Raw genomic sequence first — 15,919 nt, forward strand, 5'->3', positions numbered from 1 at the left:
TCCACCCAGAGCCATTTTACATCATTTGTGGAAACCCAAACATATATTTTTGGAGTACACTCTACCACTACCTTGCCTCTGTTGACAGAAAATGAACGTCTACTGTCCTAGTCTTGGGTTGACCACTGTTTGGGGCCATAATGGTCTGATTAAACTCAACACCTTAAAGCCTACATCTGTCTCTTTGTGCGGTTGTAACCCACCCAGCTTCTCGCAGATGGTCCGGGGTTTAAACTGGCAACTTTCCAGTCTCGAGCTTGCTTCCTTAACCTCAAGGCCTGCACCACAACATTGCTAATTCTGCGAAATTCAAGTAGTCACCTTAATGTGTAAATAAAGGGAAAGTGTTTTTGTATTTGGCTGGATCCTTTATAACTGTGTGTGTATGTATGCAAATAGTATAGTGTGTGTGTGTGTGTGTGTGTGTGTGTGTGTGTGTGTGTGTGTGTGTGTGTGTGTATGTATAGTTATTCTTGGATGACAGTGTATTGTGATTACAAACTCTTATTTATTCATTTTGTCATTTGGATGAGACAAAAACAGATATCGGAAAGACCTTATACATCGCGCCTGAAACAGTGGGTCTAAGGTTGTTGATGAATTCTCTTATTTTAACTTGGTGAAAAATGCACTCTGTGAAAGTAAAAGTGGAAACCCTGCACAAGTGGCGGGCCGTCCATTTCTATTTTCATATGTGTTGCAATTAGGGTTGGAAACTGTTACTTGTTTAAACACAATTATCGTGATGCTCGACGGCAAAAACTCCAGTCATTTAAAATAAAATTGATGCCTTGGGTTTTCTTTGGAGAAAGCATCATAAACAACCATGTCGCCAAAGCAACAAGGATCTTCCTGTGTGGTTGGAGAGGCCACCAGTGTTCAGCTGCCTGGCTACTGATTGCATTTTTTTTCCTTTAGTTAGTAACCGCAATGAAGTCAATACCAAATGAAGCTAATTGCGTTTGCTCTCATTCACTCGCTTTTTTGCAGCCCGGTATTTGAAACATTTGTGCTGAATTAAATTCCCATTCCAAAAGTGGTCTAACATTTTGGTATAGCTCTTCTCTGTCGCTGCATTATCCAAATCATTAGAAAGGACTGTTGCTGCTTTGGCTTCCTGCCTGTATGTTTCATTGTCACTTACAGGAATGTCATTTTTTTATTTACAAATTTTTACTTGTTAGTGAATATTTCATGGTTCTGAGAAAAAAATGGTTTAAGAGTGTCACATATCTTGAGATGACTGTGGTTTGGATAATGGATTATAAGTCCCAAGAGCTATACATGAATGAAAACAGAGACAGTTTGGAGTTTTGAGCTTCCTGCCATCGTGAAGTCATTAAATGTACATATTCCCACATAAGCACGCAAACTTACGCTTACACAAATGTACACCACCGAGACAGCACATAAAAGCTTGAAGTGAATTCCTGAGATTAATTTCAAATAGCACAACTAATGGCACAGAACCAGTGGTTTGTTCCATATGGGCCATTCAGCCCTATGACACATCGCTGTGATAAATGAGTACAATCCCTTAGGCTTGGCTGAAAAGTGGATATTGTTTTAGCTAAGGTCAGGAACGGTTAATATAACACAATCTCAGTATGTGACTGTTTTTCTTTTTTTTTTAATTTCAATACACTTGGCCAACTGCTGCAGAGCAAAGATCTGTGTACCTTTTGTTGCAAAGGATAGGAATTTCTGAGCTCTACTAGAAATTGTACTTAGATGCTGTTCACTTTGGCAGAGCTGACAAGTATAGTACTGTTCCTGGAGTTAAACAGTCGGCAACCAGACTGTGTGTGTATGCGCATTTAGAACACAAACTATGGAAAAGTGGAAGAGGGGGGCTTCGACTGACCGAATAAGCCCTCTTCATCCCACAATGCAATGCACTTGGGGTGAGCGAGGGCTGAGAAAGTTCCCTTGGCTTTACTGGGTAATCCCTTGATAAATAAACTGGGAAGACAAGACCACCGCTGCTATCTGTAAACCAATACTCCCTGAGAGCAGAGATGGCCCTGGGCTTGGCTAGCTTGAAGCTGATTCTCTTGCAGCGCTCTTCTTACACCTAGTTGCCTCATGATCATTTGTACATAACACACAGATACACGCACATAACACATGTCATGTTTGAGTTCATGACATTGAAACATATCCTGGTACACACCTTTTTGTTAGGTAAATATAAATTTAGCTTTACTGGACTGATGTCTGTTCTTTTAAAACTGTTTTGGGGGCATTTTTGCTTTTGTTTGATAGTGACGGCTGAAGAGAGGGAGGCAGGAAATGGGGAAAGAGTGAGGGGCAAGCAATCAAATCGGCAACCTTTGCAGCAATGTGGCATGCGCTGCAACCATTCAGCTGCAAAGGCACTCCACCAATGTCTATTCTGTTGACATGCAAAACATTAAAGATGAACCAGTAAAACACGTGTACATAGCTGTAAAAACAGATACCGTCCTGCCTTCAGCGGCAGAAATCAAGTTTCATTGGGTAGCTCAAATGCACATAGAATACATGCCTTGTATTTCCCTAATGTCTACCCATGCAGACGACTTGCATCCCACAAGCCTGCCCCCTCCATTAGTCTCTGTCCTCAGGCAATCATATAAGGAATGCTCCACAAAATAGCTGAAATTGTAGAGGTATAACAAGGACAAACAGGTGTTCACACACACATACACACACAAAACCAAGTGCTGATGCTGATCCCGAGTGGGGTTGTCATTCTCACGCCATCATCAGGTCAAGAGATAATTGATTTACGTCCTTGTTCTAGCCCGTGTCATTATTCAGCCTGTCGCCTGATTGGCCCTCAGGATTATGCGGTCATAGGATCCATCCTATAAGAGCATTTCTCAAGAGGATCCATAACGAGGGCGCTGTTTATTTTCTCTGCGCTGACTTTGTGTTCTGTTTACACTGTTGTATGCTTAGTTAGGCAGAAGAATGATTTGTGTCAGCCTTTTTGTTTGGAAACGCGGGCCTTTCTCCAGTCTCTTCTCGCGGCTTCAAAAGTGGCGCATTTTTGAACCTCTTCTCTGTGGTTTGGCTCTAAAAATAATAGGCTAATGCAAACAGAACTGTGAGTGACCTCCTCTTGATGTTCATATTTCACACGGATGTTTACATTTTTGTCTCGGAGAATAGCAGAGTGTCACACAAAGGCAGGTGAGAAATGGCACCGGATTTAAGACTTTGCTCTTTGAAAAGTTCACAGGGACAGGATTAGATCTTGTCTTAATCCTTCATTTATCACCTGTGGAGAGAAATGATAGCCCGTGGCTCTGACCTTTTTTGGTTGTTTTTCATGTGCTGAATTAAATCCCATCAGTAACAATAAACAAACATTAAAAGCCCAGTACTTAGTAGCACTACATACATATACAATTAATGAAGTGGTCTAAAAAAAGAGGATAAAGAGTTAAAGAAAGACATTATAGACAGACTGTTTCCTTAACAAAAAACGTACCTATTGTCACTGACCTGTCTCAGTTTTGCTCATCGCTTTGCACACCTGCAGCTTGCACAGCCTGCCAGCTTTCACCACTTTCATACGAACACACACACACTCACACAGAGCTGCAGACCTCCCAAACACTGCAGTCTGGGCATGATGTCATGGGACTGTATGTTGTCTGAAATATGTGCTTTAAATCTCTGGAATGTATTTTTTGCTACTTAATGAAGAGGCCTGTGGTTCTCATCATCTGCATCTGCCATACTGGCCAAGTGCTTCAAGTATTTCTACATGTAGTTTCTAAACAGATTTAAGCAGGTTTGCAGGGTAAAATGAATCAGCCTTGACGTTTATGGCCTTACGGTGTCTTGGAATAAACAGTGTTTTACTGAGTCATTTTATTTGTTGCTGCAAACACTAGTGTACTTGCAAGTGTTGATAATCCTGGACTGAACAATATCTAAAGCTCCAGCCTAATCAACAAAATAGAAACTACGCTGTTAATTTTAGAATATTACCCATTACCCTTGCTTGGATACTCTTAATTTGGCAAACATTGCTTCATAAAAAAGTCCATTTTACAGGTTTGAAGTTTTACGAGTGCTCTAATAAATGTCTGAACACGTCATGTTGTGCAGAAGGTATGCAAATGAATTAAACATTAATTGTCTGCAGAAGCATTGCAGCACATGCACAGAGCAATTGGCTTAGTGTGTTGATAGGCCGCACCACCTAAACAGTTGCTACGTCCTATCTCTTCTCACCGCCACAATGTAATGTGTGTGTGTGGCACGTTTGCATGTGCATGTGTGGCTGTGAGCTGCTCGGCCACATGTGAGCATGTTTTATTGGTCCAGAGGGAGGTAAGGTTAATGCAATAAAACAACCATGCCCGTGCGCAGCGTCTGCCTCAACAGAGGATTTAAGACCAAAATGTCATTAAGCTAAAGTAGGAGAGAAGGGCCAGAGTGAGGAACAAAGTGCAAACGGTGCGATGAAGTTGAGAGATGTTCAGGTAGTTGGTTATGCTGTTAGAAATCATCCGCTGGAATCCTGAGCCACTGACAACCACGCTGCTCAGGAATCGCTCGCTGTTATGTGAAAACTTCCATTCAAACTCTATTTATAAGGCACACGAGATGACGGATCTGTCTCACCCTGGAGGGAAAGTGTATTTTTAGCTGGCTGGTAAGACAGTTTTTTTGTGACCGTTAACACATATTTCAGCTGCTTCCAGACTTACTTATCCAAACTCTTCCCAGCATGCGGACACACCCCTTCAACCAACCATTTAAACACAGATGCTCGCCAGTTCTGTCCCAAATGTAGTTTATATATTTGTTTGTGCATTCCATTGTTTTGGGCTCCTCGCAGGCCGTCCTGAACGCTTGCATTTCTGTGGCACTGTGTCTGACAGCATGAGAAAAGCTTGCTTTGATGTTTTTATGAGCATATCCGGAGTGTATCCGCAGGATTAGTGTCAGAGTTGATTACTATTGTTAAATAGAAGCCTGACAAATTTCTCATCCTTTTTTTATTGTCAGTCATTTTACTCCCCACTGTGTATGTACTAAACACTTGAAAATTGCACTCTTTCAACTTGTGATTTCAAAACAAACATAATTTGGCCCTGGTTCATAGCGGTGAAGGAAATGATAAAAGAGTATTCTCAGTCAAGGAAGCAGCATGATCATCCGTCTGTTCTGGGAAACGTCGAGGTGTGCTTTACTGTACGCATGTCTGACTGAATCATTCTGGCTGCTTCTTGCCTCGCTTTTTCTAAATCAGTGATGAATAAGTAGTGCTGCTCAATATTATGTGGACCTGTTGGACACCCTTACACGGCGGAATGAGTCATCCCTCCAGACAAAGCACTGGATATGCATTGATCACTCGAGTTACTCAGTCCAGCATGCAAGAGCCATTACACTATGTCTCTCTGGCTAATTGAGGACCACTTAATAACACTGGCCCCGAGGCTTTTAAGCCAATGAGTTGTCATTGATTTTACCTCTCCGTTTGAAGCACACGCCCCTTCGTTCTCATGACCCCGCCGTCTCGTCCTCTCCACTGCTGGCTTTAATAGCCCACTGGAGATACCTGCCATCGCTGCCAACAGCGCACACGTGCACTCGCCCCCATGAGGTAGTGGAATGTTCTACATTTACTGTCAGCCCTTTTGGCAGTAACTCACTCATCACACCATTTTCTTTCATCACATCCCTCACTTCACGCCCACCGTTTTCCCATGTTGTCTGTTACTCTGAAGTTCTCCGTTCCATAATTCTCTTCGCCTCTCTTCACCCTGCAATCATTCATTGAAATGTAGGCACTCTCCATTTGAAATTGACGGCTTCTAAAAAAAAAAAAAAAGGCGTTCACTTTGAATAACCCATTTGCGTTTATATGCTTTCAGCTGTGCAGGTGCCAATTGGCAGTTTATGGAAGTCGCCCTGCAGCTCTGCCCATGCTGTTATATGTTTTCCAAGCTGAACAGGTGTGTGTGTGTTTGCTCTGTCATCCCCACAGGTGGACAAGGTGTGTGGCCTGTCTACTGGGGAACCTACAAGCATGCAACCTACCAGCACAGAGGTCACAACCTCTACCGTGACCTCGTCTTCTCCTCTTCCATCTGCTGTCCCCTCCAAGCCTCTACCAGAGCAGTGGCTGGGGCAGTTAGCCCACTTGCAGAGGTAGGAGAAAGCTTACTACTAGCTTTTGTAAATCACCTCTTTTATTTCTGGCAAATATTCAGCTGCAGCTTTTTTTGGCTTGTAATTAACTACAATGATATACGTTCAGCTAGAAAATTCAAATTAAAGGAAAAACAGTCAGCCTTAGGGGATGGCCAATGTCTATTCTCAGCTGCCATCACTTCTGTCTTTCTTCATATGGTTACACACACACATGCACACACACTAGCCTACAAGTCCGTGCCCTCCACCTGGCCTCTGAGGCAGTCGTCCCATGCCCACAGCAGCTGGCAGCCATGTGCCAGGAGAGGGGGAGTGTGGGTAAGATTAATCTTGACGGACCAACAATTTCCTGTTTACCCAGACAGCCATACCACCAACTCTGCACACCAGCCGGCCTCAGCTTAAATAGCATCACACACAGAAACACGCACACAAAACACACACTTGCAGCACTGCCTGCCTGACCTTGTCCCAAACCATGAATCACTGCACTGATGCCAGTCTAGCTGACAGGTCTGGCCTGGCACTGCCACCGCCATTCATGGCAACGCAATCCAGCTCCCTGCCTGCTGCCAACCCTGACCAGAGCACATGTGAGCGCTGACCACTTCAGAGACATGGCAGCACCCACTGCAGTAAAGGGAGAACAGTGTATTGCTGAAAAATCTGAAACATGATAGAGTAAAGCAACATTTATATTTCGTTTTAATGGGAAAAAGTATGAACTGAGGAGCTCAGCAGAACTTTCTTTGGCTTTCCTGTGGATATTTAACCACTTACACATGTGCGAATGTTTGCTTGTGTGTTTGTTTTCGTACTTAACTTATCATTCAATAGCAGTATCTGTTTTAATTGTCGGTGTGGTGTGGGGGAAAAATGGTTATTGATTTATTTGGTGCGTGGTCTCTGCATGTGCATGAATAATCACTCTCTTCCAGGGTCAACTGACTGTCTTTTCTCCCTCCTCCCCACGTGTCCTGTCATGTCATCCTTTTGTTTCTTTTTTTTTCTCCCCCCGCCCCCTTTCACATCCCTGCATCCTCCTTGCTTGCAACAATATCCCCTGGACTCCAACTCCCATCATTCCCAGCTCGCTCCCCCTGAAACCCTCCAAGAACAATAAACATAGTCTGAGAACACTCTCTAGGTAAGCATGAACACAAGCATCTTATTTCACTCAATCCCTCACACACTTTATCGAGCAATGACAGCTCATATTGTGACACCTGTGACATTTTGTTTACACTTGACTACCCTTGTCTTCTGGGTGCTTTTTTTTTATGTCTTACAAAATCATCCGTATTCATTTCACCAATTGTTCTTCAACAGTGACTCCCAACGCTGACTGACTCAGCACATAACCTCTCATGACCCCTGCTCATTTTCGCTCTGCCTCATGGGTGGCGACAATGTGTGTCCAATCAAAATACTGAGCCATTGTTTTGCTCAAGATGACAGTGTCTATATCGATGACATGTGTTAGCCGATCTTGTGAAGCAAGCACTTTACTGCCAGCGTAATTGAGAAAAATGTGCTGACTCAGTGAAGCGGTCACATTCACTCATTTTCTGCCGCCATCAAATTCATCACGTGTATTTATCGCATGCATGTATTGTTGAATGGAATGGAAATACTGTTTGCCGTCTGTGGTATGGTACCAGCTTATTGGCAATTACGTCCACCAACCACACCAAATTTGTGGCCGCAATCATACATTGCATTCCTCAGTTGTGTGCTCAAATCGCTCTGTGGCCTTTCCCCATGTGTCTGTGTTTCTTAGGGAGTTCTTGATGTACCTGCAGCGCTACAAGTCTTTCTTTGCAGCATTGCCGGAGATGCTGTGCGAAGGGGAGAATGTAGTGGACGACTCCACGTGCTGGAGCGGAGATGATGTCGTGGAGAGGTAAGAGACCCTCCCCTCCCATTCCTTATAAATTTTAAAAGGTCTTAAGATTGTGGTCAATAAAGACGTGATAAATTGTCCCTCTTGGACAATTACATTGCTGATGTCACTTTAAAAAACAAGCTGAGAATCTGATTTTGCTCAACACTGCTGTGGACACAGCTAGAATGTGAGATAAAAAACTGAGATTATCATTCCCTTCAGTTGACCCCTTATTGATGTATACGCCCAAAATCCATTGTTCTTTTCAGATTTAATAAAAGCATCGATTCACTTTGGTATTTAGACTTGCACTTGCTGTGAGAGTTCCACATGATTAGGCAATGTTTTGTACCTTGCTTCATGACTTTGCTACGGCCCGCTGCGTTAACACTTTTTTATTTTTGGCAGTTTGCATATGAGAACTTTCATGTTTTCCTAATGACACGACAGTAGACCCTGGTTTGCATGCATCCTTTTTCAAAATAGCTCATCCAGTTTCACCTGATAATAGAGTAATAACTCCAATACCTTGCTTTCAGAAGGATGACTTCTCAATACATTCTGACCCTCTGCACATTTTTCTGCATGCTTGTGCAGGATGTTGTCAGTCTTTGAGTCAGTGTGGCTGGCTGTTGTTAATCAATGTAGAAATAAGGAAGTCATTAAATCCATCTCCACATCGAATGAACGCAGGCAGAACAAATAGTTGCTTGGCTCTCCCCTCCTTTGTATGAGAGTTAATAAGTTGTTATCTGTGCCTTTCTCTCTTTCACATATTTATGGGGTTTTTATTTGTGCTGATTTATAGGTGTGGCCCTGGAACCCTTTTCTTGCTTATGGTTTTGGGTGCATCTCTCAGAGACAGAAGTACTTACTCTCTGTTTTTGTGTTTGTGTGTGTGTGTGTGTGCGCTTTCTTAGTCAGCATGAAAAGAACAGAGAATTGATGCAGATTACTGAGCCAGAGAGCGTCTGCAACTGATTCCCCCGCTGGAGCTGTTTCTTAAATGCTCTCGAAGTTCAGTCCACAGTTATGACAAGGTTATGCTCTCCTTCTTTTGCGGTGGCCCTAAACTGGCTCCTGTTACCGTGGCAACCTCCGCTTTTGGCACTGTCAGTATTGGCCCTGACAGCGGAAAACAGAGGTCCACAGATGCCTTTTCCCCATGATCCACTCTATGAGTGTTTGTCAGGTCCTTTGGCCCTTGTCCGCTTTGCTTGGATTTATCATAGATTATGCTGTACATGAGTACATGGGAAGACATTAGGCACATCAACAGATGTCTCAGATTTCAAAAAGCCCCTTTTATTATCCTCAGTGGTTGCCAAAAGCATTTTGTCTGAGAGTTTCATGAATAAATTGCACTTTAGTTAGTTTTAAAAAAGCCATCTCTCAAAATCTCATCATTGTATTAGTTTAGATCTCCTTTCTCATCCTCACATCCTGGCCTGACACTCTCCCAGCCTTCCCAATGGCAGAGGACCTGCCAATGACTGAGAGATATTAAGCAGACCACCCATTAATCAAGGCCTGTGACAGTGTGTCAGCACATAATGTGCAGTAGGCAGCCAATGTGCGTGTGTGCCAGGTCCATGATCAGGAGCATATGAATGAGTAAACACAGGGCGAGGCAGCTACTCAGCGCTACAAACACCACAAGTCTCTAATCTTGTCAAGATACGGCTTCTTTGTCTGTGTTTAAAGCCAGTTCTTACACTTTTTCTAACCAAAGGCACTGGTTTTTCAACAACTGCGCTAATGGGTTGTAGCGGTGTGTGATCACACACTCCCTGGTGAGAGCCAGGTCGTTGCTTGCAGCGTCAAGTGATCTTCGGTTGAATAAGAAAACAGTACCCTACTGAAACAATTGGCACTACTCATAAACTGCTCAGATGGGCCTGTGGCTGTTCAGCAACGTCTCTCACTGTATCTGACTCGGCTGGCACATATTAGAGCAAGAGGAAGAGAGAGAGAGAGGACAAGGACAGGGCATGAAAAGAGTTGGCGTTTTGGTGCCGTGGTGCCCCCTGTGCCTCCCTGTGCCCCTGAGGAGGGAAGCATGATGGAGTGATGTAGGGAGGGGGGCTTGGCAGCATAAAGACCCATTGTGGAGTCAGTGGAGTGGGGCACAGCCCTGCCGTGGGGACCCCCAAAGCCTGGAGGGGAAACAAAGACCCTCCTATGAGGCTGCATGGGAAAGACTTGGACATCGCTGCCACTACTACTGCCACCATGCCTGGGAAAGTCGCCTGAGAGCAGCAAAGGAGATGAGAGAGGGGTAAATAGTGAGAGCCAAAGATGAGAAAATATGAGCGGAGATGAGAAAAAGTACACAACGATGAAGACACAAATGCTCAAAAATGGACACGCAAGGCCGCTGTGGTGTTAGTCCACAATATGTCATAGTCTTGACTTCCTGTGCGGTGGGCTCGCAAAGCCTCCAAGGGCTTGGCAAGCCTCAGGACACAGACGCATATACACACACGCACTCACATATCAATCCACACACGGGATCCATATTGTTCAACAGCTGGAGGGGCTATTCATCCAGTCACAATCACCCTGTGCACAGGCAAGCAGACACACATCCATATGTGAGAAAACACACACACACACACACACACACACACACACACACACACACACACACACACACACACACACACACACACACACACACACTCTTGTATGTAGTAATACTTCAAAGCACATCAAAGGCGGTGGGGATTGAAATTCCCTTCCTCTCTTTATTCAGCATCTGATGACAGAGGGGCGAGCGGAGGGCAAGCAGTTGTACTTACAACCAAAAGTGCATGTTGGCATGTGTTCAAACATCTCTGAACATTTACAGCATCACATGTGTGAATACTTTGCACCATCTTTTCCGGAAAGATAAGATCAACCAAAATGACCACATTCTTTATTTAGATTAGGCAGTTACTGTACATCAATTGTGGTGGCCTTATCACAAAATGACATAATTCATTGCTGTCTCTCCTCACTTTACTTAATTACCATCCCTGTTTTTTCTCGCCTTTTTGGGGGAACTTTTGAGACATATTTAGTGTAGTAGATAGAGTGTGCAGATTAAGAAACAATGCTGCAGGCTATAACCACTGTTATGGCATCATAAAGACCTTAATTAGCCCCTCAACTGAAAACACATGAGGCGGTTTCATTAGACAACAACTTACCGTTAAATGTATTCAACATAACCAGACCCAGTATAATTGGGTATGGATGGCAAATAAAGAGAAAATATTTGATTTGTTCCTGTCAGGAACCAACCAATTATTAAGAGCAGAGGTTACTCGAGGGTAAAACCGGGCTGAATACAGCAACCTAGGTGTAGTCACCTCTACCCGTTATTTAATTTTTTATGAGAAGCAGCAAATCAGGTGCACAGCAGGTGGCAAAAGGCTGAGTGAAGGCCACAGTTTAACTGGAAAGGGTGAAAACTAATGGTGTATTAACCAATCACAGCTGTCTGTTATGTTTTTAATCTAAATGAAGATTGCAGCACAGACTTCAGCTCATGCAGTGATCTGTTTCAGCAATGAATCTGAACTGCAACAACCAGAAACATCGTTTGGATGTACGAAAATACAGTTCTACCCACAAGCATGTGATTCTGCTTGGCACTGCTTGTGTGTGGTGGACTTGCCGCATTTGGTCTCGCTGTAACATCAGATTTACTTGATTAAATGATGTGAACTTGGAAAGAGTCGGCACTTACATTCTAAGCTGATGGTATAATAAAAAGAAGAAAAGGGAAGAGTGGAGAGTGAATGAAGAGGTCTTCCTGTTTGAACTTTCCTTAACTCTGCAGTGCATGTGTTAAAAGATGATTTAGATGGATTCTGGCTCTTCATCAGGGATTCACTTTGTGTTGAGCTGATTTACACACTGTATACAGACTGTGTATATTCTGCAGGGAGGAAAAGGGATGAGCTCGAGTGCGTGTGTGCACATGTGGGTGTGTAGCGCATGTGGATATGTGCGTATGTTCTTAAACAGGAGTGGAAAACGAATAACTCATCACTATACTTCAGGGATGACTCTTAAGTTTCAGATTAGCTCAAGGGGAAGGACCACAGACAATACAGCAGTGCGAGTGCTTCTGAATGCCTTGCATTTTTACACGGTTATGACAATCCATTTGTTTATCATTTTGACATCTGGAATCCATTCCGTTATTGCAGGGAGAGGCGGGGAGAGCTCTGCAGCGGGCAAAGCCCTCACCCCTCACACTCACTTTCTCTCCTTCTTCCAGTCCCATCAAGTCCTAGTTTTTTTTTTTGTTTTTTTTTTTCTTCCTTGCCTTCTCTGTGTCAGTCTCTTGGGTCAGAGGAGCTCAGTTGGAAAAATGCAAGGGAATTGGATAATGAAATTCTAGCAGAGGGGGCAATAAATTAATTACTATATGCAGAGGAAGGACATTCCCTGCTGTGTGTTTACAGTATGTGTGCAGTGTATGTGTCGCTAAGGGCTTTTGTTGTAGCTGCAAAACACCAGCAGAAGTCAGTTTAGTCTGTAAAGCGCATGCATTGTTTCTTGAAATGTGGACATGAGGACAGACATGAATGGTGGCACAGTAGAGTCATGAGAACAGTTGACTTCAGAGAAATAATGAACAGCCATAGACTTAATTCAGTTTTTTTCTCTTGCACCACCCTTTCACCTCTTCCATTTGCATTTGGTGTCTGTGACAAACCTCTCAGTCCTTCTTCCGTCCCTCCCACAATCCCTCTCTTCTGTGTCTGCTTAGCTCTTATTTAGTGGCCCATCCCTTTCCCATAACCCTGGGCTGCTGCCTGGGACCTCAGCATGACCTGCTCTGCATTACTACATTGCTTCGACTTTTCTCTTTTTGCATCTATATCTTTGTGTTGTGTGTCTGTGTGTGTGAGAGAGAGGGAGAGAGAAAGGGAAAACAACGATCATATTGCAGCAACTGAGTTACTTATTCTCTGCTGAAGTGCTTGGATTGTGAGAGTTTGGAGTTCTGGTATTTCTAGCTGTGCTGGGGGTAAAGTGTCAGAAGATAGTATGCACATATGATTTTGTGGGCCTCACTGTACAATTATTTGCCCATTTGGGCTTTCACATGCGTCTGACTGCAGAGCGTTTATGCGTTTCGGCCCGCTCAAGTTTTGGTTTTATAGTGTGCCTTGTGCTCATTGTATATTTGTGAGTTTTCCTTCCAACTCCTTTCAGTCTTGCTGTCATCACTTTTATGGAAGGGACACAGATTTACAGCCCCTCCCTTCTGTTGTGTGTCCAGCCGGTGGAGTGGGTTGAGCTAATATAATTAAAGCGCCACAATAGACTGGCATGTTTTACTGGAGCAGTTCCTACTGGGCGAGGTGGTCATAGTGTACCCACTAACCTCTGTGCTTGCCTATTGGCAAGGTGTCAAACAGGAGAAGAGGATGCAAAATAGAGGGATTGACATGCAGGGGAGTGGGAAGTGTGGATGAGGAAACAATGGATAGAAGAAGAGATGACCTGATGGATGGATAAAGGAAAAAATGAGGGATGTAGGTCAGTGGCAGCAGGAAGCAGTGGCTTTAGGAGAGCCCTCTGTCTTTGTGGCTTAATTGCCTCTATGAGCCTGTTTGAAGTCCTCACTGCTAGCGTGTCTGGGTGCCAGCCAATAGTGGTCTGTGTGGTCTGTGTATGTCTGTGTGTGTTTGAGAGGGTTGTGTTAGCCTCCCGAGCATTTCTGTACCTCAGACATGCACTTTGATGCACCATGCCAGTGAACAAAAGGACAAAACCCGAAAATATGTGTCCTCCTTCATGTCAGCGCCACTGATTATATGCAATTGCGCACATAATCGTTGCACCGCCCAAAATATTACGTGCAAAAAAAAAAAAAAAAGTCAAGGATGAGTCCTCCAGGACAAACCCTGTATTTTAGAGGCAATTTTATCTTGTGTCATAAAATTGCTCTTGGAAGACGCCACAGCTATGCAACGAAGTGCCTGTTGTTTCTTGGCAAATGGTCTGTAATGCTTATCATGGTGTCGCAATGTTAGAGCTGTCTCTGCTTGTGTCAACAGTCTGGTTTCTAATAGTGTTCATTTTTTCACCTAATTTTTTTTATTCGGTCTAATATTTTAGAGTCCATCTCATCCTGTTGTCCAAAGTCTGGGCATTTTAGTCTCATCTCTCAGTCAATAAAAATTGTTGCCATTTTAGTCTTTTTTACTCATCAGATTATATTGAACACTTCAGTTGCTCTAGTCTTGCCAAAGCCAGTATTTTTCTTTTGTCATTGTATTGTTGGAATGTTCATTTTATCTTATCGTTACCTGGTGAAAAACACGGGTTAAATGATTAAGAATGCAGCTTTGCAGAGAGTGTCAGCTCTAGTGATGGTGTCAATTTCACAAGCAAACAACAGCATAAAGACCCACGGTTGAGTCAGCGCGTGCTGAGACACATCAGTTTGTAAGTTAGCTGCTCAGGTGTTAGATGCATCCCAGGCTGCTGTTTGATTGCAAGGCGTATGGCTTTTAGCTAGTTAGCTCTCTAGTTTTAGACTGAAGCTCCGACTGCTGCTTTAAATAAACTTGCAGTCTAACTGAAACACTTTGCCCTACCAGCCGTTTCACGTGCATATATAACCAACATGACACCAGCTGACGCACACACACGCACACACACACACACTCCAGAGCATAATTGACACCTGCCTTTACTCTCTCTCTCTCTCTCTCTCTCTCTCTCTCTCTCTCTCTCTCTCTCTCTCTCTCTCTCTCTCTCTCTCAGTAGAAAGAGCATATGATGAAATATGTGTAATTAGTTCTAGTTCCTAATGGACTTTATACAGGAATTTCAGTTTAATTGCCAATTTTTCTCACACAGCATACAAAATCAAATAATACATCACATTTTCCAACCTCTTCTGACCCTAATTTCCAGAAGGTAGGGTGGGATTTGAGTGGTGGTACATAACCCAAACCTCAAAGTGCCTACCAAAGTAAAGCACACATTTGCCACTTCTGAAGTGGTTAAGTGTGACTTTTAGTGCAGCTAAAACAAAACAAATAAAAAAAATAAATGAACTAGTTCTGGGGTCATACAGCCCATGGCACTGTGTGAGAAAAGCCTCATATCTTTGCCTCTTGCCATATCAGTAACACACTCTTAATGACTCATTCAGTTCGGTGTGCATTTTCACACTCTTCAAAGGCAGAGAAAATCCACTTTCAAACCTCTGCTTTGATCCAAACACGCAGCTTGTACTGTAGCCGTGCGGACTCGGGATTATGGCCTTAGAGACCCTCACACTATTTCTGTGTGCCATAGACAGCGCACACTCTCTACACACACCCAACACACATCAGCACTCACACAACATGATTGCATCTGACTTGCAGAGCTGAACCTCTCTCTGTTGTGACTATTTTCGGGACACTGTTATCCTTTTTCCTGGGGGATACACAAGACTTTACAAATGAAAGTCAGAGCTTGATTGAGTGTACGTTTTTGCCTGAATGTGAGCTGAATTTTGTTGATGTACTGTAATATATACCTGTAAGTCTGAATTTGGGGCCCATGGGGAGAATTGGGTAGATTCCCTGTAGAGTTTTAGTGTGAATGTGTGTACCAGTTTAAGTTTTCAGCATGTGGTATTTACCATCAGAGTGAGATTCTGAACAAAACGCCTGGTTCGAATCCAGTTGTAAGTTTTAGCATTAGTCCAAGTTGTTGCCCAAGCTGATGTGAGTTTAGAATTAAAGTGAATGACAGGCACGGGAGGAGAGAGGGAAAGCTAACAAAACCAACTCTGTACAAACAACAAAAGTACAGTACACTACTGTGTGTACGTGTGTGTATGTGTGTGTGGCTGTGATCTGTGCT

At 43.4% G+C, this 15,919-nt stretch overlaps 1 protein-coding gene across 2 annotated transcripts in view; it reads left to right on the forward strand.

Moving 5' to 3' along the window:
- gpc5c (glypican 5c) overlaps positions 1–15,919 on the forward strand; it is a 94,172-nt gene that overhangs the window by 32,233 nt on the left and 46,020 nt on the right. The window contains exons 4-6 of one of the 2 annotated variants that reach the window (XM_070975195.1): positions 5,996–6,159; positions 7,253–7,309; positions 7,943–8,065. In XM_070975195.1, coding sequence (XP_070831296.1) covers positions 5,996–6,159; positions 7,253–7,309; positions 7,943–8,065 — 344 coding nt within the window. The remainder of the gene's footprint in view (positions 1–5,995; positions 6,160–7,252; positions 7,310–7,942; positions 8,066–15,919) is intronic. The other variant, XM_070975196.1, reaches the window with a different exon arrangement.

This window comes from Chaetodon trifascialis, chromosome 11 (genome assembly GCF_039877785.1).
Source record: "Chaetodon trifascialis isolate fChaTrf1 chromosome 11, fChaTrf1.hap1, whole genome shotgun sequence".
NCBI lineage: Eukaryota > Metazoa > Chordata > Actinopteri > Chaetodontiformes > Chaetodontidae > Chaetodon > Chaetodon trifascialis.